Source organism: Gymnoscopelus braueri, assembly GCF_963280865.1.
Source record: "Gymnoscopelus braueri genome assembly, chromosome: 10".
Classification (NCBI taxonomy): Eukaryota; Metazoa; Chordata; class Actinopteri; order Myctophiformes; family Myctophidae; genus Gymnoscopelus; species Gymnoscopelus braueri.
This window is the reverse complement of record NC_137611.1, coordinates 22,359,704-22,384,845: the sequence shown is the minus strand read 5'-3', so window position 1 is coordinate 22,384,845 and position 25,142 is coordinate 22,359,704. Positions and strand designations below refer to the sequence as shown.

Genomic DNA, 25,142 nt, shown 5'->3' with positions numbered 1-25,142 from the left:
GGACCTAACATTTTGCCATGGTCATAGACAAAGTTTCATTAAGAAAATAATACGTGAATAAATAATGATGATAGCAGAACATTTTATTATTTGACATATTTGGTGCTGAATTTAGACACAGCACAGCCAGTTGAGAAGTGAGACAGGAGAATCATTATAGTGAAAATAGACAATCTACAAGCTCACAACGCATTGCAATGTGAGCTCATAAAATGTTTATGTATCATACAATGAAGTATAAAATAGGGCATAACCATTTAAACCCTATATACTTTTTGACCTAAGTACATAAGGCCCCCTCCTTTTTCCATCTACACCATGACCTTGCAACACGTTCTGAGCTTGTAGATCTGCTATTTTCGCAGAATAGGAGCGCAAGGGTTCAAGTGGTTAAATAAATAAACAAATCAGTTTAACCACTTGAACCCATCTACAGTATATTATGAGGGGAACATTAGCCAAAAATGGCAGGCCTACAAGCTTACAATGCTTTGGCAAAGAGAGAGAGAAAAAAGTGGTCCAAGTAAGTTGTAGCTCAGATCCGTTCCACTAAGAATAGGGAGTTTAAGTGGTTAACATTAGGCCTACATTTCCACAAAGTCAGTGTCAGTTAGACAAATTGTGGCCATCCCAAAATACCAAACTTACTGCACAAAAATGGACAGTAAATGTTTTTTTTTTTTCCAAAATCACCTTTATTCCACAATTGATTTCAACAGGTGTTAAGGCACCCTGATAAGATGTTACAAGTTGTTCTTTCAAATGTGGGTTCCTTTAAAGACCGTGTAAACATAGCTTTGAATAAGATAAGATCTTTCCTGTAAATCTCTGTTTAAATTATTATTATTCTTTTTTTTACAGTGCACAGACCTTGTGTTTTGTGACAAAAAAATACAGTGTGAATTAAGTAAATACTGTAGTGTATATTGTATATACATTGAGAAGCAATAGACATATTGGCAGACAATCAGATTAACAGGCAGAAGAAGAAGAGAAAACCGACAAACAATCTTTCAGACCCAAATAGATATACAGAACATGAAGGGATATACAGTACATAGTTACAGTGTGTGTGTGTGTGTGTGTGTGTGTGTGTGTGTGTGTGTGTGTGTGTGTGTGTGTGTGTGTGTGTGTGTGTGTGTGTGTGTGTGTGTGTGTGTGTGTGTGTGTGTGTGTGTGTGTGTGTGTGTGTGTGTGTGTGTGTGAGAGAGAGAGAAACGTGTGTGTGCGCACATGCGCACACGCACGTTTGTGTGAGTGTGTGTGCATGCGTGTGTGTGTGATCTCATCCACCATAATACTGTATATAGTACCCACTCGCTCGTCCACACATTGGCTTTTGCAGCGGAGACGCTGTAGATTAGAGAGAGTAAACAGGTAGACAGACAGACAGACATACAGACATGCAGACAGACAGACAGACAGACAGACAGACACACACACCACAAGACTGGGCTGTGGTTAGGTGGTCCACAACACAAGAGATCTATCTACAATTTCCTAAATATGATAAGGATCAAAAATGTATTCATAATGTGGACAGGGGTAATCATCATCAAACTGGCAATTCATATATAGGAATATAGTGGCTATACTTATTTATGGAGATAATTTCCTATGAGGGACTGATGTCTTGCAATGTGTGAAACAGAGTTTGTGAAGTGGTACAGTGAATACTGTGGCGATGTGATGGAAATGTCCGATGTCATGGATGGCATAGCAAGGTGAAAACCCTCTCGACATCTCCCTCAATACATTGTATTGTTTCACGTGATGAAGGTAACGTTCTGTTTCTGGCAGTGGACAGATCGGGGCTGTAACACAGCACATTATCTATTTATGGCTGCACCCGCTTACATCGCGCCCGATCTTATCAGCACTATAAGAGAATTAAAAGTGAGTGAATGAGGAATAATGCAATGAGTGAACGGAGTTGTCGAGTCTGGAACGGAGCCTATATCAGATTCTCTTGGGGATCTGGGAGGAGGTCCAAATGATAACATCGAGGATTCTCGAAAGAGAAGGAAGCATCACAAAATGTCAACAAAGTGACATTCTACACCACGACGATGTACGGTACTACAGTAGCCAAATGCCCCCAAATGGAACAGTTTTGGTCCTAGCATAAAGAACACTCTCAGTGACACTTATGACACTCCCTTCCGTTTCGTAAACCCCGCTAGTACAGTGGGCAGCCCTGTGGCTGGGCTCCTGTTACAAGCCGCCCTCCGCCCACTTACTCAACCACCTTGACCCGGAAGGTCACGCGGCCCAGGAACTTATCCCTGTCGTCGTTGTTGCGTAGGTTGGAGCCCTCGATCCTGCACTCGATGGAGTGCTCCATGTTATATAGCTCCTTGGTCAGCATCAGTTTAACAGCAACCAGTGGCTGCACATAGCTCGCCTGCATCAGCGATGGAGAGAGGGAGAGAGAGTATCAATCACTGCAAATACATCAACAAATATGTGAAATAATGGTCAAAGCATAAAGGCTTACGTGACGTTTCTTCCCATAGTAGGGGAAGTACATCTTATCAATGGTTCCCCCAGTGGGGAAGTAATGCATCTGCAGGGTTTCCGTCTAAAATGAGGTGGAAGATGAACACCAGTCAACACGTGAACTTCAAAGCTCAATTCACCAGATGAATGAAACATCAAACCAGAACCAACATGAAACAGGTGGGGGAAATTAAATATATCCTAGCATGTTATTACACAAAGACACAGATGAGCAAATTGCAAAGCATTATGTGTTTTACTTCAGCTGATTATTGTCTGAAAAGATGTTGTATCCCACAGATTAAAATGACTTGAAAACGGCAGGCAGTTCTGTTCGTTATGATGGGTTTATGGCTTAAGCAGCTGCAATATCAGAGCCTGTTACTCAAAGAAAAGCATCACGCTGCCAGGCTTAATCCTCATAATTTACATATAATCTTACCCTAAAGCCGTCAGTGACCGCATGCAAAAAAAGAAATCAGAAACAAAAACAAAAAAGGGCAAAGAAATGAAACAATGTCATGAAATCATATTGAGACAAGTCAGAATACAAAAACATACAGAGATAAACGTGCATCTCATCTATAGTACGGTTACATAGAGAAGTTTACCTTCGATGTGCAGTTGATGTACGGATCCCCACGGGGTTTCAAACCGATGATCTATAAGGGAAAAGAAAGCGGATCACTTATTAGAAGTGACCGATGTCGCAAATAGCTCTGGAGTTAAGGAAGCAATGTCACCAATATGTTTTCATTTTATTTCTTAGATTATCAGCCACAGGATGTGAGGGACCAAAAAAGAAGGGATGTAGGAAGGCAGGAAGGAAACGAAGATGCATTTCAAGCTTCTGAAACGCCTTGAATAGGAAAGAGAGGAAGTGGCTTAATCTGTCTGTCCATGGTGACTTTACCCTGTTCATTTTCAGCAGTACGCAGGGTTTGCCCTCGCTGTACCCAAAGGTGTTATCGGACAGGCCAGAGCAACGACCCAGGAAGCTCCTTTTGAACTGGCAAGATTTCTTCACATTCTCATCCTCGTTGCTCGCCAGCTGCACTGCCCCCTCGTCTGCGTTCTCCTGCACGCCCTCTTTCTTAACGTCCTGATCAAAATACTCCCCCAGAGGGCACAACTCGTTCCTCTCCTGGAGTGTGTCATTGTAGCCTGGGACGGCATGGGACAAGCAGAGAGAGCGATCAGAAAGACGCGCACCACAAATCACCCTGACAGGTTAGCAATTATTAATATTTCTTAAAATGTACAGAATTGAATGGCTTATATATAAATATTATAAGTTAACTAATATCAGGTTCAACAGAATGTCAATAGAGAAAAGCACAAATAGGCAGAGATGGCATTTACTTTTCAGGAGATTGTCCAGGTGTTTAATGTACTCTCCATAGTCGTTAGGATCGTTTTTGTTGATCAAGATGTCCAATGATTTTGGACGAATCACCAACCCTGAGACAGAGAGCAGTGTTGTTAACCATTTACCCTTGGTAAAATGTTGCTGGGTTGCACTGTACTTGGTGCGTTCTTTTTTACACCAAGTCTCTACACCAAATCTTTTTGCTGAAAATAGACGATCTACAAGCTCATAACGCGGCATGTAGATCTGCTATTTTCTGCGAATGTTCCCCCCAGAATAGGAATGCTGGGGTTCAAGTTACACCATATGTGCAGCAGCATGGTGTTTATACTGTATATTGCACTGGATGTGTGGTACAAACTAATCACTGGCTGAGAAAGGTGGAGTACGCTAGCCAGGGTGTGTCTCACATTACAGATAGAGAGGAAACCTTACACCTCTCTCAACTGTACTCCTGTCGTAACAAAGGAAAATACTTCTAAACAAATCAATACAAAAAGCATCTATGATTCAGCACATATTACGGTGATTCCTCTGCAATATGAATAATGGATGTCACTGAGAGAGCGGGGTGCCGTGAAATTATGTGTGGTAGGTAGGCACTGACCTGGGGTTGGCACGCGGTCTCTGTACTTTGGCACGTAGTCGTCCAATGTGAGCAACATCACCCACATGGTCAGGGCAAACATGCCCGCCAGGAAAAGGTAGAAAACCAGGTAGAACAACAGAATTTGGCCTGTAGGAAACCAAGGGAAAGGAAGAAAGGGAAGAAATGAATGTGTGTGTGTGTGTGTGTGTGTGTGTGTGTGTGTGTGTGTGTGTGTGTGTGTGTGTGTGTGTGTGTGTGTGTGTGTGTGTGTGTGTGTGTGTGTGTGTGTGTGTGTGTGTGTGTGTGTGTGTGTGTGTGTTTGAGAGAGAGAGAAAGAGAAAGAGAAAGAGAAAGAGAATGAGAGAGAGAGAGAGAGAGAGAGAGAGAGAGAGAGAGAGAGAGAGAGAGAGAGAGAGAGAGAGAGAGAGAGAGAGAGAGAGAGAGAGAGAGAGAGAGAGATGGGGGGGTTAATATATAATTAATCAGGAGCTAGTTCAACCAAATGACAATGCCATCTGATTTCTTTCTCTTCTTGTGATCAAGCCCCTAAAGTCCTGCCAAACCATCCGTATGAAATAATGATTTGACTGAATCATCCTAAGAAACCATCCTTTAGGAAAGCCCACTTCACATCAAGACATAATGCAGATGAATACTTAATAACGACGAGGCCCAATCAAATTACAGCAGATTTCTGGGCCCACAAACCACAGTGAACGGAGCACCCATTCAAAATGGTTGAGGTTCACCACAATCCAGTATGGCAGCTCACACAGCACAGATCCCCACTAAGCTGACAATAAAAGGATGGACCCCTGAGCCTCCTCCAAGCACACCCCCTCTCTCTCTCACTCCTCTCCAACAGTATCCCACAATGCACCTGCCCAGTGTGCGAAAGAGAACGAGAGGAGAGAGAGAGGGAATCCCATTTGACCTTGACAGGCATGCTAATGCGGGCGGCCATGCAACTGCAATGGAGCATCCCACTGCACAGCAGCACAGAGCCCCAGCCTGACAGCCAGCAACCCCCCCCCCCCCCTCCTGCTCCCCCCAGCCTATAGGAGGAGTGTGGAGTGCTTCTACCTCAGAACTGGAGAGAACCATTACATAAATGTGAGCTATAGGCACAAGCAAAGCATTGCGGCCAATGGTGGAGCGAGGCGATGATGATAAAACAGCTCATTAGTGTGAGGTCTACTGTAGGTGTCAGGTAATGAGCCAGGGCCCGGCTATGGTCTGTGCTGTGGGTACTACAGTGATTCCATCCTGATGACAGAGTCATGATGAGTAGCCTACCTTGAATTGATGCAGCAAACCTAAGTATATTTTGTGCAGGCTGTTATTGTTGGATTCTGCAACAAAGGGGACACATTTGATTGTGGCGTCTATTATAGCATGCCTTCTTCTTGGTAAAGGCTTTATTATGGGTTTATACACACTATCGGGCATTAGGCCAGTAATGGGGCTTTGAGCTACCCCAAGATGGACTACCATGCATGTCAACCACTGGGCGCACGGGTACACCGCATATTACGCGTGCACGCACGCACGCAAGCACACCACACACGCACATACACTCACAGTCACACTCACACACACACACACACACACACACACACACACACACACACACACACACATACATTGAAGTATCTCACAAGGTTTTGAAATAGAATGGAACACACACACACGTCTCACACACACACACACACACACACACACACACACACACACACACACACACATTGAAGCATACACATACATTGAAGCATCTCACAAGGTTTTGAAATAAAATGGAACACACACACACGAGCGCGCACACACACACACACACACACACACACGCACGCACACACACACACACACACACACACACACACACACACACACACACACACACACACACACACACACAGAGAGAGAGAAGCATCTCACAAGGCTTTGAAATAAAATAGAACCTATAGGTCTATTACCAACACCAACCATGAAGACAATGAATGATCATCATAATATCTCTAATTGATGGCCAATCTGCAGTCAATCTGCAGCCCCCCCCCCCCTATATTGCCCTATTATTCCTCCTCTCCTCCATTCCTCTTACCCCAGCTTTTGCCCGTGCGACCCAGAAATTCCCCGGTCGCGGGGTTGTAGATGGAATGCTTCCAGTTGGACTTCTCCTTCTCCTTGCCGTCCGCCGCCGGTTTATCCTCGGTGCTGCCAGCCATGATGGTTGATGATGTTCAGAAATGTGCTTTTTTTTTTCACCTCCCCCCCAAAAAAATGAAGAAAAGCGCAGCGGGTGATGAGGCTCAGCAGCAAAGCCGGGGAGGCAGTGAGAGAGAGAGAGAGGGAGAGAGTGGTTGTTGGATCAACGGTCGGTCGGAATGGAGGGGGCGGTTGGTTGGTTAGAATGAAGCAGTGATGCTCTGCTCTGGCTGCTGCTGTACGAGCCCCGATTGCTTTATACTTCGTTTCCGCGACGGTGTCGCGCGCCGAGAATATAGCCGACCTAGCTCTGGTCCATAGCGTCGGAAGGAGTTCTCCTTAACGCTGTTACTTTTCGGCCATTGCCCGCATACAACCGGCAGCGTAGCCTCACGTCTGTAGTAAAAAAAATACAAAATACACTTTCGCTACTCACCAAAACAAAGACGGTTTTAAGATGAAAGTCTATTTTCCTTTAGTGGGAACACTCGGAGCCCACCACCTTACGTCTAAAATACACGTTTTGTCCAGAAAATAAAATATAAGTTACTCCACTGCGCTCCCTACAGATTTGGTCAATGGAATATTTCTATTGACAAGATATGTAGGGGGCGCAGTGGAATAACTAAAACATTTTTCCATCCGGTGAAATATTTTCTTTTCTTTTCAAAAGGTGTATTTTAGACGTGAGGTGGGGGGCTCCGAGTGTTCCCACTAAGGAAAGTAGGCTTTCAACTTCTTAAAACCGTCTTTGTTTTGGTGAATAGCGAAAGTGTAATCTTTATTTTTTACTACAGACGAGAGGCTGCGCTACCGGCGGTGCGGGCAACGGCTGAAAAGTAACATAGCGTTAAGGAGTCCTTCTAACGCTATGGACCTGGACGCTGGACCAGAGCTAATATAGCCGACCTACAAGCTCACAACACGTCGCGTCCACGACGTGTTGTGAGCTTGTAGGTCTGCTATTATCGGCGTGCGCGACACCATCACGCCACGGAGCATAAATTATAGTCTTAAAAAACACATGAAGAATCTGTGACGTTTCACAGCCCCCCCCCCCCCCCCACACCCCCCACTCGGCTGCTGATGCGATGCGACCGGATGAAATAGTAGATCTTCATCATTGGCTGAAATGATGATACTGGGACGACACCGTTATTACGCGCACAAGTTATAAATAGAGCGCACGTACAGTATAAAATCGTCCTAATTACCCGTGTGTGTCATTAAGCTTAATTTCTTATATAATACACCATTGCAGGAGAAGGTGTCGCTTGCCGAAAAGATCTGATATATAAAAGCTGTATAACAACTCAGATCGTTTTTTGAAAGCCCTTTAAATTTGGCTTTTTAGATGATTAGAAATCAATGGTTATTCTTATTCTTCTTATTGTTATGGGGGCTATGATGTTAATTCCGGTTTGTTAAAGCGCCTGTGTGCCTGTGTGCGTGTGTGTGTGTGTGTGTGTGTGTGTGTGTGTGTGTTTTTAGGCTATATAGTCACCAAATCAATAGGCAATCTGTAATATTTCCATAAAGCCTAAGTCATATCATAGCAGTCATGTGGAAAGGTTTTGGTTGATAAGTCATCATGTTATTTTAACAATGCCTTGATATATTTATAGGGCCATTTAATACATCTTGTTGCTATGGCAATACAGCAGCATCTGGGCTACTGAAATTAGAAAGTGGGCGAGTAGTGCATGTGTGTGTGAGAGAGAGAGAGAGAGAGAGAGAGAGAGAGAGAGAGAGAGAGAGAGAGAGAGAGAGAGAGAGGGGGGGGGGGGGTAGGAGGGTGGACACAGAAGCAGGGATGACAAATTGCTCGGACGCTCCACAGTGTGTCATGCTTAATTTATGCTCTGTCATTTACTGTAGTATAGTGCGACGGTGTTGCGCACTGGGGAAAAAAAGCAGATCTACAAGCTCACGTGTCCCACCGCATTGAGAGCTTGTAGATTGTGTGACACCGTTATACGACTAAGTAAGCTATAAGGCTTGAGAAAGAAAGAGGGAGAAAGGAAGGAAGGAAGGAAGGAAGGAAGGAAGGATGGATGGAGTTATATAATAACCATTGATATAGTTTATGGGGGGGGGGTGGAGGAGGAGTGGTCTCACGCACTCAGTTCCTGCTGTCAGAATGAATTTGTTGTACTGTAGGGCCCACCAGAACTCATAGAATGCATGCACACACACACACACACACACACACACACACACACAGTGATTAGTGTGAGAGCTTGCAGCATTGATTCATTATAGTTTCAGTGCCGTCTATCTCATTCCAACACATTTCCCCTGTGAAATCTACTCCACGTGCCAACTAGCCCACGAGCAGACACAGCTAGCCTAAAATTCCATCCATTCATTAATTCCGACAGGGGTCCATATATTTTGGGTTACATTATGTACACACTCAAGAGTTACACTGAGTATTACACTGTGCATGAAAGGGAATCGGCGTGCTGAGATTCACAGTCGTGTGTGTATGTGTCACTCTCTCACACACACACACACACACACACACACACAGTCTGTGTCACTCTCTCTCTCTCACACTCACACACACACACACACACACACACACACACACACACACACACACACACACACACACACACAGTGTGTGTGCATGGAGAGAGGAAATCATACACTGCATTCGCTGAGCAATGTCGGCACTGCATTAAATTATCAACGCAAATGACGTAGAGTGTAGTCTCCAATAAACCTGTTCATTATCTAAAATATTTGATTGGGTCAAGGAACGAACACTGGAAACGGTCTACCTTTCATTAAGAAATTGGTACCAATGTATGAAACACTTTCATGGACCTTTGTGTAATTATTTCCTGAAAAAACTAAACAATATCTGGATTGTCCACATCGGAACAGTCCAGAATTCAGACATTCAGTCAGACAGACATTTTTCAACACATATGAATACATTCCTTGTATACATCAGTTCACTGTGAACTGATGATTAGAATGTGTTCCAAAAATACAACATATATTCCAAAAGCTGAACATGGATTCACTGGGAACTGATGTATGAAAATAGTGTTCCAAAAAAATGCTATGAAACATGTCTTTTGTGCCTTGACTGAATATCTCTCTGTCTGTCTCTCGTACAAACCACAATCCTCCCATTGTTGGGGGAGACCCTCATTCCTCAATTAGTGCCCCCCTCCCCCGTACGAACACAATGACTCACTCCGCTCACTCTTTCTTGTCCACCTCAATCAATCCATCCATAGGTTACCATAGCGACCCCCCTCACAGCAACATCTTTCTCGTCAATGGGAACAAATCCCATAAAAAAAAGGAAATGGACTTGAGTGTAGATCCCATAGCCCGAAAGGATATGCAATCACACACACTGTAGTTAAACAAGTGTAAATCTAGAGTTAAGGACTAAATGACAACCTCTTCCAATATCTGTAAAAAAAAAAAACGTATTTTTGTCTAAACAAACACTGTCACTGTAGTTACAGTACACAATGTTGTCATAACATAGCCAATGACAGCACAATAGTCCCTTTCGGCTTGGGGATGTAGAGTAGACTACCTAGACCAGATAGATGCCAGGTTCATTTGTTGACCTGGCATCCTATAATTTGTATAGTTTCAATGTACATATTGTTTATTATATCATTATAATGTTTAGACTGATGATAGGTTCTTAAGTGTACCGTGTAGATTACTGAGGCACTACACTGTCTCCTTGAATTTGATGTTACCTTGCTTACTGGAAGTTGCTCTGGATTAAGAGTGTCTGCTAAATGCCTAAATCGTAAATCAATCGGATAGCAAAGTGCAGACCTGCGCTTTCTGGTAGTAAACAATTTACTTGAATTAAATGTTTAGGTTACAACCGTGCAGAACCTCTAGTTTTATCAAATGCCCATATCATCTGAAACTGATTAACAAGCAGTAAGCACTATTATAAAAAAAATTTATTCCAAACTTTTACACCATACTGTACATACTCATAACATGTGTTAATACAAGTTAACAAGTTAACATCATTCATTTGTTACTTTGATCACAACTAGCAATGTCTCATGTTTTCCATTCATGAAATAAGTTGTTACTTTGATCACAACTAGCAATGTTTCATATTTTCCATTCATGAATTAAGTTGAAATGTTCACCCTATAAATGTTAAGTCCTATATTAATTATACTTTGAGAATTCCCCCCACCCCCCCAAACGAAAGCTAAAATAGCCGATCTACAAGCTGTGAGCTATGACATGCCCAAAATAGGGATGCCAGTTTGAAAGTGGCTAAAATAACGTTCAAATATGTATCTTTGACTCAGTGTTGGCAAGCAGCATGGTGAAGTGGGATTTTGCACAACTAGCAAATCAATATACATTAGCCCTTATATTTGAAAAAGGTACAAATATAGAGTATAAACAATAATGCTGAAGAAGTAGCAGAAATTGGGACATGAAAGTTTAACCACAGTACCCTACAGTAGCATCCCTATTATGGGGGCAACATTAGGCAAAGGTAGCAGCTCATACAAGCTCACAACGCGTTGTTGTAGATCGGCTATTTTGCAAGTGAAACTCAACAAACATCAACAGGACATCAATATGGTGGCCTCTGTTGGCAAAATTTCAGTAGTGTAAACACTTTTGTAGACAATGTCATTTAATGAACCCTCACATTTGAGAAATGACATTCCCATTAACACTTTATTTAAAAAGGTATTCAGGGAAATACAGTACCACTTATTATACTGTAAGTATTTGTTCCAATCACCTGTGTTGTTCCTATCCCGTCTAGGAAAAGTCAGTTAAAATAGCCAATTTGTGAGAAAATATGGAAAATTGTGTGTGTGGATTAACTCCATTTAATCTTGGTCTGTGTGCATAGCCAAGGGAGGTCTTTTTTTAACACAGTAGTACAGTAGTGCAAAGCTATTCGTATCATAAAATCATCTTGGGTGCTAACTGTTACTGTACATGCCCTCCAATTCATTCTCACTGGACATGTACGTTAGTATATGAATGTTTAGTATGCTGCTCAGTGCTCAGTGGTAAATATTCATACATACTAAACTGACCTAGACCTAGAGCATATCGCCTCATTTATGCTCTGTTGTACAACGGTGCCACAAGCTGAAAATAGAAGACCTACAAGCTACACTATCGTACGACGGAGCATAAATCAGGCTGGAGCCTGAAATTCAGTCGCATTCCCGTTTAGGAGTAACACTACATAAAGATTGCATTTCCAGTTAATTTACATGTACAACAAGTATCACATTGACAAAATACAGTCAAAAATACATAATTACTACAATGGTGAAACAGAAAAGTGTTATGAAAGATCAAACAAGAATCATGGCACCCTAAAAGCCTCATGTTGCCAAGTGCCAAGAAAAACAATATCTGTAGGCCATGTTTCTTGCATAGCTGACCCAGTTCAAAGTGTGCTAGAAATTCTCGTCCCTTATTTGCGCTTGCACCCTCCATTCTACTTGATTCCGGTAGGCAGCGCGTTAAATTTAGATCAGAGCAAAGTCTACATTCAGAACGAGGCATCAGACCAATGTAACCACTGCCAATGGAATCAGTTTCTTCATAGATGAAAGGAGGAATGCGATTCCTTAGAGAGGATCATTTCAATCTGCAAGGAAAACGCTAGTCCCTGGTAACAGTGTGTGGTTGCTATGGCAAGAAGAGGCTAAAATAAGACTGTAAAATTAAGTCTTTGGCGCCGCCATGTGGACAGGCCATAACACGACAGTATCACAGAGGGCTAAGAAATACCTCAAAAGGCACCAGAGGCACAAGACATCAAGTGGAAGGAAAAAAGGTCAACAGTTATGAGGTGGTTTTATGGTCCTATAGGCTACATTTGATTGCACATTTGATTTTAGAGCCCAATACTTGTATTGTACTGGACTCATCATAAAATGATTGCTCCCTTGAATCAAATTGTTCGTCCGTACAAGTCACAGTTGCTTACGTTCTGTGGAGTTTTGCTCAGGCAGTGTGACATAACCATTAGATGTGGAGCGCTGTTAGTGACCATAATCACACGGCCGCCATATTGCCAGGTGGGAATGGAGCGGGCAGTATGTGCAAAATGGCTGTCGCGTGAAGACGGCCACTACACTTTTGTTCCATACAGTATTTGCTCACTCAAGAGCTACCTGCCCATCTGTTAGTCCATCCACCTTCATCCAATCCAAGTCTCCATCCATCCACGCCCAGCGTCAGGGCTTGCTGTACCAGTTCATGGAGCGCCTGACAGCGCTCTCCCATTTCTGTGGGACTGGGACGTATGGCCCACTCAGGCTTGCAGGACCTCCGTTCGCCTGAGGTGTCCCTTGAGGCACGAACACTTTATCCGTGCTTTGAAGTCTCTTCAGCTCCTCCAGGCTCGTCCAGAAACCTTCAGCGTTAAAGAGGGACAGGGGGACATTGGATCAGCAAGTTACTCAATGTCCTTTTTAAACCAAACCTCAAGGTTAACAGAGTGTGGTTTTGAGATGAGTCGTCTCTTTGCAGCAGTCGTCTCTTTGCTCTTAAAATACAAGTGAACATAGTTTAACTCAGTGGTTCTCAACCTTTTCAGGCCATGACCCCCAAAATAATCATATTTGAACTGGGGACCCCACTACCCTGACAAGCACTTGGAATGTAGTGGATGAGGCATTCAATTTTGTTTGACTTGGTTCCACAGATAAATATTGTGAAAATAGCATATCTACGCTTGTAGTTCGGCTATTTTCACAATTTGTCTCTTTCTTATATTATTTGACAATTTGTAGGGTGACCATATTCTGAATTCCCAAAAAGAGGACACCTAACGCATGCACGCGCGCGCAGCGCGCGTGCATGCGTTCCGTGCGCGCGGTTCTGTGCGGTTTTGGCCGTTTTTCGGGGCGGTTCTGGGCGGTTTTGGCCGTTTTTTGGGGCAAAAATGGGTGGATTTTGGGTGGATTTTGTAACTGTTTTTTTTTAACTTTATTTCGGTTTTAAGGTTAGGGTTAGGGTTAGGTTAGGGTTATGTTATTTAATTATTTTGGGGGAGCCATTCTTCAAAATAACCTCTCTCATGTCTATAATGTAAAAATGTAAAAAATGCCTCAAAACCTGTTAATTAAACAAAAGAAAATAGAGAAGTAGCCTGTTATTTAATGTTTCGGTACCCCATTCTTCAAAATAACCTCTCTCATGTCTATAATGTAAAAATGTAAAAAATGCCTCAAAACCTGTTAATTAAACAAAAGAAAATAGAGAAGTATCCTGTTATTTAATGTTTCGGTACCCCATTCTTCAAAATAACATCTCTCTCATGTCTATAATCATGTAAAAATGTAAAAAATGCCTCAAAACCTGTTAATTAAACAAAAATAAAAAAGAGAAGTAGCCTGTTATTTAATGTTTAGGTACCCCATTCTTCAAAATAACATCTCTATCATGTCTATAACAGAAGAACCCTTATTTGCCACGGAGACATATGTTCCTGCTTTGCAAACAGTACACTCTGCTTCGCATTTGTCACGACCCAGACGAAAACACGGGTACTTTTTGCGCATTTCATCCGTGAAGTTACATTTGCGTTTCGGCATTTTCTCCGCCTCTGTCTGTCTGTGTAACTTTTTCGGGGAGCAATGATAGGCAGCGCTGAGCGCGACACTGTTCCGTGTGTGTCTGTGTGAGTGAGTGAGTGAGTGAGTGTGTGTGTTTGGTCACGTCTGCTGACAGGCTGCTGGAGGCACACGTGAGTCACGTGTGCCTCCAGCAGCCTGTCAGCAGCCGTGTTGCGGAACCAGGGTTACGGAAGGACCATATTTAGCGCTTTCAGTGTAAAAAAAAAAAAAATCCCAAAACACCGGACATTTGAAGGATTTTATAAACTCCCCCCGGACAGGCCGGACAGCACCTCAAAAGAGGACATGTCCGGGTAAAAGAGGACGTATGGTCACCCTAACAATTTGGCCAATGTTTGACCAGTTTTTCTAGTATAATTTGTTGATGACTTTTGATGCAGTAATGGTCTTTTTCTTTTCTTCCTTAAAAAAAAAAGGATCCCTGGCTAATAAGCTAAATATACCTTAGTACATTATAATTGCTCTCTATAACTAAACTTAAAAATTAACAAATATTTTAACATTTTAGAAATAGTTCATCTTTTACCCGTCACAGGTTGATAATGTCATTTGTCCATGTGTGTGTCCAGCCCTATGGAATGTATGCAATGCATATGCTGATAAAACATATTTAAAATATTGTTTTGATGTTCATATTAACTGTAGGAAGTATTAAGTTGTTTTTTATTATGACATGCTAATAACATTCCATAGGGCTGGACCACACATGGACAAATGACATCATCAACTTGTGACGGGTGTTGCCCCCCTTGAGTAAAAGATGCCCCCCTAAAATAACTAAAATATTTAAAAGGCGTTTTTAATTTTACATTTTAGTTATAGTTTAGTTATATGTTTGAACCAATGAAAAGTATTAAAACGCGCCTCTGACAAAACCTAACAACTCCATTGGATCCTCAAACTGTCCGTCAATACCACGCAACTCCCCCCTCTCGTCTCCTGCTGCCTTTGCACAACACAGGCAGAGCGCGCTGGCTGCGCAGTCAGAGAGGAGGAACACAGAGCAGCACATAAACAAACTAAACGGCAGGGTTTTTCTCCCCGTAGTCTGTTAAAACTATGCAGTGTACCTGTTTATCAAACTTAGCACTGACGCTAATGTTATGAAAACAAGTAATTATATTTCTAAAATCTATGAAGTGTTTAATGAGGAGAGCAATGTGACAAGAAGAAAGGAGTTCATAACATTTCTGTCGCGCTGGTTCTACTACATCTTTGCAGAAGTTATTGTAATATTTAAAGTCCTGTTTATTATTGTAGGCCTATAAAATAAGTGTCATGAAGCATCAGGGCATTAATTCACACGTTGTGATGCATTGTGAGCTTGGAGATCCATTGTTAGCTTAATTGGGAATTTGTACCCTTTTGAAACCTCTCCCTCAGCAGCGAGTGGAGCTATTGTTGTTCGGACTCCTAACTCCATTTCAGCTTGATTTCTGCTCGTCTGAAACTACTAATTCCACTTGCGCTGGATTTGGGTAAAGTGTCGATAATATAATGAAACATGCAAGTATCTGACAATATATAAAGTCACTATACCAACTTTGATGAGGCAGTATTGCTTTGTTTTAAAAAAATATAAGGTTTTCTTAATTTCCTGAAAAACGTACATTTAGTTTTTTCGTTTCCTGAACAATGAGCGTTTTGGAGTTAGCAGGTTTGCGCTGGACAGCAGAGATATATTATATGTATTACTGATGAATTGAGTACAATGAACCACAATGGTAACAAGCCCCTGGGGCCTTTTGTGTTATCCTTTTATCATAACCTTTGACTGTACTACCTGTACTGTTAATATTCGTGTCAAAATAGAATTCAATAAATCATCTTATGTCTGATAAAGAGACAGATTACTGAAGACGAAATTCAGTGATATCTGATGTTACAGTATATAATGGACCAGTCACAATAGGAGAGTGTGTTGTACTATCCAATTCACCATCAGCGTGCCCCATCATTCCTTTTTTTCATGTTACTCAACATTTTCTAAGGCACTCTCTGGATCAAAAATGTTATCAGCTTTCTCAAACATACTGTATGTTTATTAGAATGTTTGCCAAGAAACTTCTCTTTTCATATTCTTAACAAGATTCTTAATAACAGCGTGGCCTCCCTGTTCTATCTTGACATTTTGGTATCAAGTTACTCTGTGTGTACTGTGCAGTTTGTAAACAAAGCTGTCCAAATCACATTGCAGTGTTCAGTGGTAAAGCCACATTATACAGGCTCACTGCCTGCATTCGTGTACTAGTGTGGTGGTGGTCTCATTTGGACAAATGAAAATGGCAATCTTTATAAATAAGAAACCAATAGCAGCAAAATTAACAATGTTGGGTGTAACTAAGAGATTAACAATTTATAATTGTTTTAACTTTTTTTTTTTAATGAATAGATTTTCAACTACCCCAACTTTTATGCTCTTCTTAAATTTCCCTTCGCCAGGCTTTTGTGGACAAAGGTGCTTTGTTTTGTGACATGCAAGTTTGTATATGTTTGAGGGGACTAACATACATAAATATAAAGATGGTTAGAGGAAGCACTGTTTTGTGTGTGTGTGTGTGTGTGCGTGTGCGTGAACTTACCCACGCCCAGTCCCGCAACAAAAGCAGCCCCCAGACATGACATTTCATGATGGCTGGGTCGAACTATCTTCCTGCCAAACAGGTCTGCAGTCAGCTGCATGACGAAGTCATTAGAGCAAACACCGCCATCCGCCCTGGGGGAGGGAGGACGGGGGGAGGGAGGACAGAGGGATGGAGGGAGAGGGGGAGGGAGAGACAGAGAGAGGGAGGGAGGGATTGAGAAAGAGAGAGAGAGTGCAAGAGAATTTCATTACAATAAATCTCTTTGCTATAACAGAATCACTCTGGCCAGAGAAACATATACCCATAATGCATTATCAATCAAAACTGAATGGCATTAAATAGAGGCACATAATCAAGTGTAATAAATACCCTCAAGTGGTTATTTATCTTCACAGGTCCAAGGCTGCAATCAGATAATGTTCTGTGCTTGCTAGGCGGGATATCTAAAAGTGCATCCAGCTTTGTCTGACGCCAGTTGAAGAACAGTGCTCAATCTTTCTGAAAACAGTTTTAAAGGCCTGAACCATATGAACCCTAGCGTCGCTATTCTGGGAATAAAATAACAGATCTACCAGCTCACAACCCAACGCATTGTGAGCTTGTGGATCCAACTACAACTGTCAAGGAACCGGCCTAGAGAAACTTGTATTATTGTCGATCTCTGGTTTGTCCACATCTAGGCTGCCCCAACGTTCCTGATTTCGTGTATAGAGGGGCGGGTGTATAGAGCCGGCGAGAGATTGCGCCTGATCCCATTGGTTCACCGATCTGTCCGTCAACCCCCGCCCCGTTAACACAACATTACGAGCGACGCCCACTGCACTCTGGTTGGTTGGGAAATGAAACACTTCCTCATAGACCATATTCACACGGCGGCCATATTGGAATTTAACATTGAAAGTGCCGCCACCCGGGGTGGCTACTTTCATTGACTTCATAGAAACATGGCCGCTGTGTGAATATGGTCTATACCAAGTACACCGACGCGCTGGGCCAGGCTTTTATTTTTTAGCAAAACTAAACAATAAAAGCCTAGAGATCGAGGCTAGTCCACATCAAGAGCCCTCATACACTTTGTATAAAGCTTTATCGTTTGTAAGAGATTAAAAAGAGGTGCGAGGCTCTCTGTACACAGTACACCCACTACAATAAGACGGCACCCACGGGTGATGGCTGGAGAACAGCCAGACAAGCCTGGGTCATTACAAGGAAACAGTTTTTAGAACCACATACCAAGTAGACTGAGTCACAATCCAACTCAACATTCCAAGTAAGAACAAATCAACTCTATTGTAACACAGTGCCACCATGGATGGACTGTTTGACTGTTCTAAAGTAATATCATATTCTTCTGACAATGGACCAGTACAGGGGTTCTCAAACCTTTCCATGAAAATGTAAAATGTTTGACAATAAATCTGGCAAGTGGCAATACCGCTGATTACCTGCATTACACCTGCAGTGGCCCGGCATTACACCTACAGTAGCCTACTAGGGAGGAAGTGGACAGATATCGAATGAAGCAGCACACAGAGAAACACTATAACTGTGGTGGATGAACGGTGTTGCCATACCTGATCTTGGTGATGGGGATGTGCGTTTCTCTCAGCATGATCTCATATAGCTGCTTGTTCCTAGAGGGAATAGAGCACCATAAGCAAGACGGACATTAGAGATGAGCGGACATGAGCAGAGATGAGCATGCATGAGGAAAAACACACATTCATGTCAGATGTAAACGCCCGCAGCAACACAATCTCACCCCAAGTCGCTGCTTGGGTCAAGTTCCCCAGGCATTTGTTTCTGATGCTGTGATGCCCTCTAGGGTTATATTTAGTTGCTAGAGCCTAGAGGGCACAAATACACTTCTATAACACCCCACAATGTCTTAAATAGATCTCTCACTCAGGCATGTGTTGCTAAAAATGGAAAACAACGCATCACACAGATTCACATTTTAAAAATACAGACAACGAGGCAGCGTCATAAGAAGTAGGATTGATCCTCGTGAGGCAACAGCCAAGCGATTGCCAGCGCAGAGCGATGCAAAGCCCGTCTTCTAACGACTCAGCGCTGTTCGAGTTGTACACCGATAGGGTGGGCAATGGGTTATGATTATTCTCTCTGCGCCAGCATTGGACGCGAAAGGCACACATTGAATGTGCAGAGATTTTTACAGGTGGTGTAAAGGGGGTGTGACAGTCAAAACAAGTCCATACAGCAACTAGTGACTCACCTAAACGCCAAAGACTCCAGAATTGCACGGACCAAGTGGCATTTGGTTGTTGATGGTTTGAGGCCCATGAAGGAAGTGCATGCTGTAGGGTCATTCAGAGGCGCCTGTGAACAGCATAACACTCAACATTTCAAACACTTAAGGGACACTAGTAGCAGAAGAGCTACTAACATGTAAGCATTACTTGTAAGGTTAATTAAGGCGAGTACTTCTCTGCCGTAGTTATTTTAGACATGTTTACAATCAAAAGCCTCTTGTTAACTAAAACAGAAGGTGTTAATTTATCTATTTGTGAAAAAAATCTGCTTCATTAAATTAACACTGAGGATTTTACTGTGTGTGTATACATAGGAATCAATGATTGAACTGGACATGGGAATGGTACAATGAACTCATAAAAAACAATTTCAAAGTCTGCATCTTAGTGTGCATGAAATTAAGGACAAACACTTACACAGGTCACATAACGGTCAGCAGAGAAAGAAGAGACGAGACAATATTACAGAGGGACCAGATACAAAAACAAATACACAATAGATACATGCATCAGCAAAATGCTCATATCTCTCTCACACTCACACACACACACACACACACACACACACACACACACAATGTAAATATTAATTTTTTCACTCCACATCACAGACGCACATAACATGCATACTACACACACCTGCAGACCACTGAAGGCTGGAACGAAACACACTCCATCCGAGTGTGGAACACTGGAGGCCATGGCGCTGCTCTCCTTCACATCAGAGAACAGCTCTGTGTGTTGATAGATATATTGTAAACATTTTTGGGTGAAACACGTTTGTAGTCAGTATGGCCACGCATTAGCCTACATTACAGGTTTCAAGGGGCAGTTTCAAGACATCAAACTATTTGTGTTGTTTCAAAGCACTGCTGGCTGAATGATACAAACACATTTTTGCAAGGTAGCTTTCATTTGAACACACCTAGCCTACCTGTACCATGAATGCCTTCTGAAAACCTAATCTGCAGCCATGACTTTTCTTATACAGTACACATGAAATTAGATATCTTCCAGGATAACTTATTTACCAGTACATTTGTCATTTTCCAAAACTTTTCCTTTACTTTACTTTTCAACACTTTTGCATGAATGGAAAAATGTTGTTTCCAGGGTTCCATGAAAGGAAAAGTTTCCCAGGACATGTGGGAAACCCTGTTACTATAAATAGAGAAAGTGTTAATTTAACCGTTTTACAATTCTCAGAGTTAAATTAACACTTTTTTGCTGTTTATTATCTACCTTTGTTACAACATTATCGGTCATAATTCTTCACATCAAAAAGACTCACCCAGCTTTTGTGCCCACTTGATAGCTGTACCCGTATCAGCTGCGTTGCCCTCTGCCAGATATACCACTTCTTTGCCAATTTTCCACCCCACAACAGGGTATAAACCTTCAACATAGAAAAACACAGGCTAGTGACTGCACTGCAAATTTTAATACAAAAACAGTTGTGAGCGTGAGTTTGTTTGGTTTTACCTGCTAAAGATGTGTGTGGCTTGTTCCCAGTGTTGATGTTCATGAAGGTCCCTGTTCCCATGGTGATCTTAACGTCACCGACGTCAAAGCAGCACTCTCCAAACATGGCCGCCTGCTGATCGGCCATCTACCACAAAGAGACACAGGCAATCTTTCAGATGCGGTCGATTCACGCCACCGTATACCTCACATTGTTGTGTTATCAATTAGACATCCTTGAGATGATTTAAATGGATTGAATGGATCAGAATGTAGGAAATATAGCACGTTGCGATTATAATACAAGAATGGTCTGAATCCCATGTGGAAGTGTTTCTCAAGTAGGATAGTGGAACATGGAAGAATGTATTTTACTGTTATTTTTAGTGATAAAACATTGGCAACATTTGTGTGAAGCTGCTGATCTTTACAAAATGTATTAAAAAAAAACTTTCAGCAAAAGGACTACTGAGGCCAAAATTTTTTTGAGGACCACTTCTATACAGCATTAGGTTTGAAGTACTACCAAGTTAATGACAAATGCTCTTAACTCCAATACAGCGTTAACCTTTCTTAATAGAACTCCTTCTAGGAAAAACCCTGATAAAAAGGTGGTCCCCTGGTCCTGATGCTGACTTATAACAGTCACAAGGTCTAGTGAAGCCCTACAGTATTTGAAGGTTTAGGCATTTTTAACTATTTTGAATTTTTTTTTTAAATAGTTCAAATAGACGATTTACAAGCTCAGAAGGTGTTGATGTAGATCGGCTATTTTTCAAAATAGTAAAAAATGCCAAAAAGGTTTAGGCATAAGAGCCCGGGGCAAGGCAAGATAGGGCCCCAAGTCCCACACCCATGCTATGCAGTATGGCAGATTTTCCATGGGAACATGACTTCTAACTGCATTTCAGCTGAATAGCTGTTAAAAACAAAGATCTGTGTCCTTGCAAAAAGTAATAACCCATTTGATTGCTAAAGACATTTAAACTACCAAGCTAATAGACCTCAAACAGCCTCCAGCTAAATGTTTGTTTTCCTAACGGCAACCGGAACGGAAAATATAATTAAATGAATACAAATAATAATTTTACACTGGAGGTCAATGGAGGTCGGATTGGGATGAAACTTTATCCAAATATGGAGATAATACTATGTTATCAGTCATCGTCACATTAGTACTAGAATGGCCACATGATGTTCAAGATCCACATGGAAGCAACACCGTTATTAACTTGTTGTTGACAGAGCGGAGCACTTTCCGACGTTGAAAACAGTGGAACTTTTTCCAACAATGCTTATATGACGTCGTCGTTCGCCAGATTTCATCAGCAAACCAACACTGCTTAATAGGAGGAAGACATCTCACAACACCAGAGATGGAGACTGAGAAAGGTACCTGTTGTGAAATAAGGTTTGACCACTTCCACAAACACTCACGTCCTCTTTACTCTTTCAAATGCAAAATTTAAGGCAAGAGGCCAGTTCTCCTCGCTATGGTTCATTGTTAAAAAGCAAAATGTAAATTATGTGATCTAGTGGTCATGGACAGAGTTGCTAGGGTTGCAATTAAAAGCAGCTGAGGTCTCCGTTGCAATGTACAAGGGCAGTTTGTGTCTTATTGGCACAAAAAGCACTTTGGGCAGTGCTTTTTCCACCCAGAAAGCGCTATGTGTGAACCCAGCCTTACTATACCATCGGCAATCGAACAGAGTCCACTCACTTTTTAGCTTGTGTCAGTATGGAGGGACTATGGGAGAGAATGTGCTGTTTTTGCCCATTATTGGAATTTCGGCAGCTCTGCTGCAGTTAAAGAGAGTGCATGAAAACATGTAGACACTATGGTATATGAGAGATATTAGAACTAGATGTGCCGAGGTACCACATTGTAGGCTGTATGTGCTTATGTTGAATTAGCTTTCAGGGGATGGACTCAAATCTTATGTTCAGGTGTGTACAACATGATGCTGTTTATTAAGGATTGAAATAAATAGACAGTCCTCCATATAATCTATTGATATTTTTGGTTTTACATAAGAGCATAACCTCGCGTCACCAGACTTTCCACCACGGAGGAAAGCCTGGTATTCGTTATTAAATGGCCCGTGTGAACCGGTCTAGGCGGGAAAAAAACCTGTGGTTCCGGGTGTGTGAAAACAAAAAGGGAAAAAAACCTGTGGTTCCGGGTGTGTGGGTTCCGGTTTTTCGGCCCTGATTTGTTTTGGTTCGACTAGTTTAGTCTCGCCAGTCACTACGAGTTGGAATAAAGGATGGATATACCAAACAAACTATTTCTACAAGCTAAACTACACCGCATCAAGGGTTTTATTGGGTAGGCCCTAAAATTAAAATGCCCTTGATCGCAGGGAATTATTTTGGGGTGATGCACAGGCACCCGTGGTTCTGGCTTGTGCGGGTTCTGTCCGCCTGACCGGATCAGAAACCCCAAAATGGTATTGATTCCAGGCTAATAAGAGCAGGCTATGTAAACTACAGACAATGATAAAACTAACCTCACAGTGGTAGATAACGGTGCTCTAGAGTTGTCACGACAACCTGAGCTAGCAATGAGGTGAAAGTTAAAAGGTAAATCAGCAGTGGACACACGATCATTACAGGACAACAACAATCGCTGAAAGTTTAAACTAAATGTCGGTGGCCATCTGTGTGGTGCAGGGGTAATAATGTTCCTGCTAGCTGGGAGGGAATTCGGCCGAATTCATCAAGATCGTGCACTTGGTGACAAGTTTTGGATTTTTGGCATGCTGTTAGGTATGGGCATAAGGTTTTCAAAAAACATCGGAAGCAAGTTGGGATCGCCCCCCTAGTGGTCTGTTTCCAATGATTCCAATATTAGATAGGTTAGTATATGGTTGAAACCCCAAATAATTCATAGAAGGTATTTTCAATGGATTCTGTTACTATTGGGTATGCTAAATAACGTACTAAAAAAAAAATTAGGAACATCAAACTCCTGTAAAGACATAATTTTCAAGATGGCGGCAGCTTAAAATGCCAGGAGCTTAAAATGCCTATAAGCTGGGAGGGAATATGTGCCATCTTGAAAACGATGCCTTTCCAGAAGTTTGATTTTCCTAATTTTTTAGTATGTTATTTAGCATACCCAATAGTAACAGAATCCATTGAAAATACAGTCTATAAATCATTTGGGGTTTCAACCATATACTAACCTATCTAATATTGGAATCATTGGAAACAGACCACTAGGGGGGCGATACCAACTTGCTTCCGATGTTTTTTGAAAACCTTATGCCCATACCTAACACCATGGCAAAAATCAAAAACTTGTCACCAAGTGCACAATTGTTATGATTTTTTATATATTCCCTCCCCACTTATAAGCATGTTAAGCTCCCGCCAGCCATCGTGGACGCCAACTTGAAAATTATGCGTTTCTAGAAGTTCGATTTTCCTAATTTGTTTGTATGTTATTTAGCACACCCAATGGTAACAGAATCCATTGAAAAATCTCTTCCATCAATTATTTGGGGTTTCAACCATACCTATCTAATATTGGATTCATTGGAAACAGACCACTAGGGGGCGATCCCAACTTGCATCCGATGGTTTTTGAAAACCTTATGCCCATACCTAACACCATGGCAAAAATCAAAAACTTGTTACCAAGTGCACGATTCTTATGAATTCCCTCCCAGCTATGCCCACCACCATGAAGTATTAATCCTCCACGGTGCGCTTTGGCTTGGCCGGGTGCACCAACAAACACAATTGGCTGTGTTCACAGTTGGGAAGCCCAGTTGTGGAGGGTGATTGCTGCTAGCGACTCTTGGTCAGGGCACCTGTTCAGTAGGGAGCTGAACTAGGAAGGATAATGTGTTCTCCGCACATGTTATACCCTCCTCACTCAGTGTAAAAGAAGTTTAAAAGAAGTGACTGGTGACATAATTTGTATCACCGGAGACACATGGTTGTCTACACCCTGGCCTCTTCAAGACTAAACAGTAGGGGTCAGCAGTGACAGGGAGTAATTGGGAATTGACATAAATTGGAGGACAAATCCAAAACGGAAAAACTTTTTTTTTTTAACGTAATCATCGCCACTTATCTTATACCTTATAAGCAGGTGAATTGTTTTGATAGACAATTGAACAGTGGGAAGGTGTTGCAGGGGAGAGCTGGCTTGTTTTGACACACAACAGCTTGTTATAATAATGTCCCTTGTGTGGTGATAGGTGCATTATATCTCACAATGCAGCCTTTCATAAAGACTGTAATTCTGTATTGCAGACACAAGTGTGGTGCTGTACTTTCAAAATGTAGAGGCACTCACCACCGACATGATTGGAATGGCAACACCGAAGATGGAGGCATCTGTGGATCCAAATTGATGGCTGGTGTATAATGCAAAAGAGAGAAGAGAATGCGTCATGGGACGTAATGAAAGACTAAACAAATGTCCATGTGATTTAGTTCCCCCTTTCCCCGATTATTTCACAAAAATAATTCCAGTGACGTTCTCATACAGCTCCTTCCTGGGTTGCACACTAC

The 25,142-nt window shown here is 42.0% G+C and overlaps 2 protein-coding genes across 4 annotated transcripts in view; both read right to left on the bottom strand.

Moving 5' to 3' along the window:
- Positions 1-699: 699 nt before the first annotated feature.
- On the bottom strand, positions 700-6,963 carry atp1b3a (ATPase Na+/K+ transporting subunit beta 3a). The gene is made up of 7 exons (XM_080440860.1): positions 6,559-6,963; positions 4,476-4,604; positions 3,862-3,960; positions 3,413-3,663; positions 3,111-3,161; positions 2,498-2,581; positions 700-2,404 (listed from the first exon to the last, which is right to left on the bottom strand). The coding sequence occupies exons 1-7, from the start codon at positions 6,680-6,682 to the stop codon at positions 2,237-2,239; spliced, it is 906 nt and encodes a 301-aa protein (XP_080296986.1). The 5' UTR covers positions 6,683-6,963; the 3' UTR covers positions 700-2,236.
- Positions 6,964-10,597: 3,634 nt separating this feature from the next.
- gk5 (glycerol kinase 5) overlaps positions 10,598-25,142 on the bottom strand; it is a 28,699-nt gene continuing 14,154 nt past the window's right edge. For all 3 annotated transcript variants that reach the window (XM_080440831.1, XM_080440833.1, XM_080440832.1), the window contains 8 exons: positions 24,925-24,985; positions 20,637-20,763; positions 20,446-20,550; positions 19,794-19,888; positions 19,118-19,221; positions 18,456-18,515; positions 16,879-17,012; positions 10,598-13,071 (listed from right to left, as the gene is read on the bottom strand). In XM_080440831.1, coding sequence (XP_080296957.1) covers positions 12,893-13,071; positions 16,879-17,012; positions 18,456-18,515; positions 19,118-19,221; positions 19,794-19,888; positions 20,446-20,550; positions 20,637-20,763; positions 24,925-24,985 — 865 coding nt within the window. In that variant the 3' untranslated portion in view covers positions 10,598-12,892. The remainder of the gene's footprint in view (positions 13,072-16,878; positions 17,013-18,455; positions 18,516-19,117; positions 19,222-19,793; positions 19,889-20,445; positions 20,551-20,636; positions 20,764-24,924; positions 24,986-25,142) is intronic.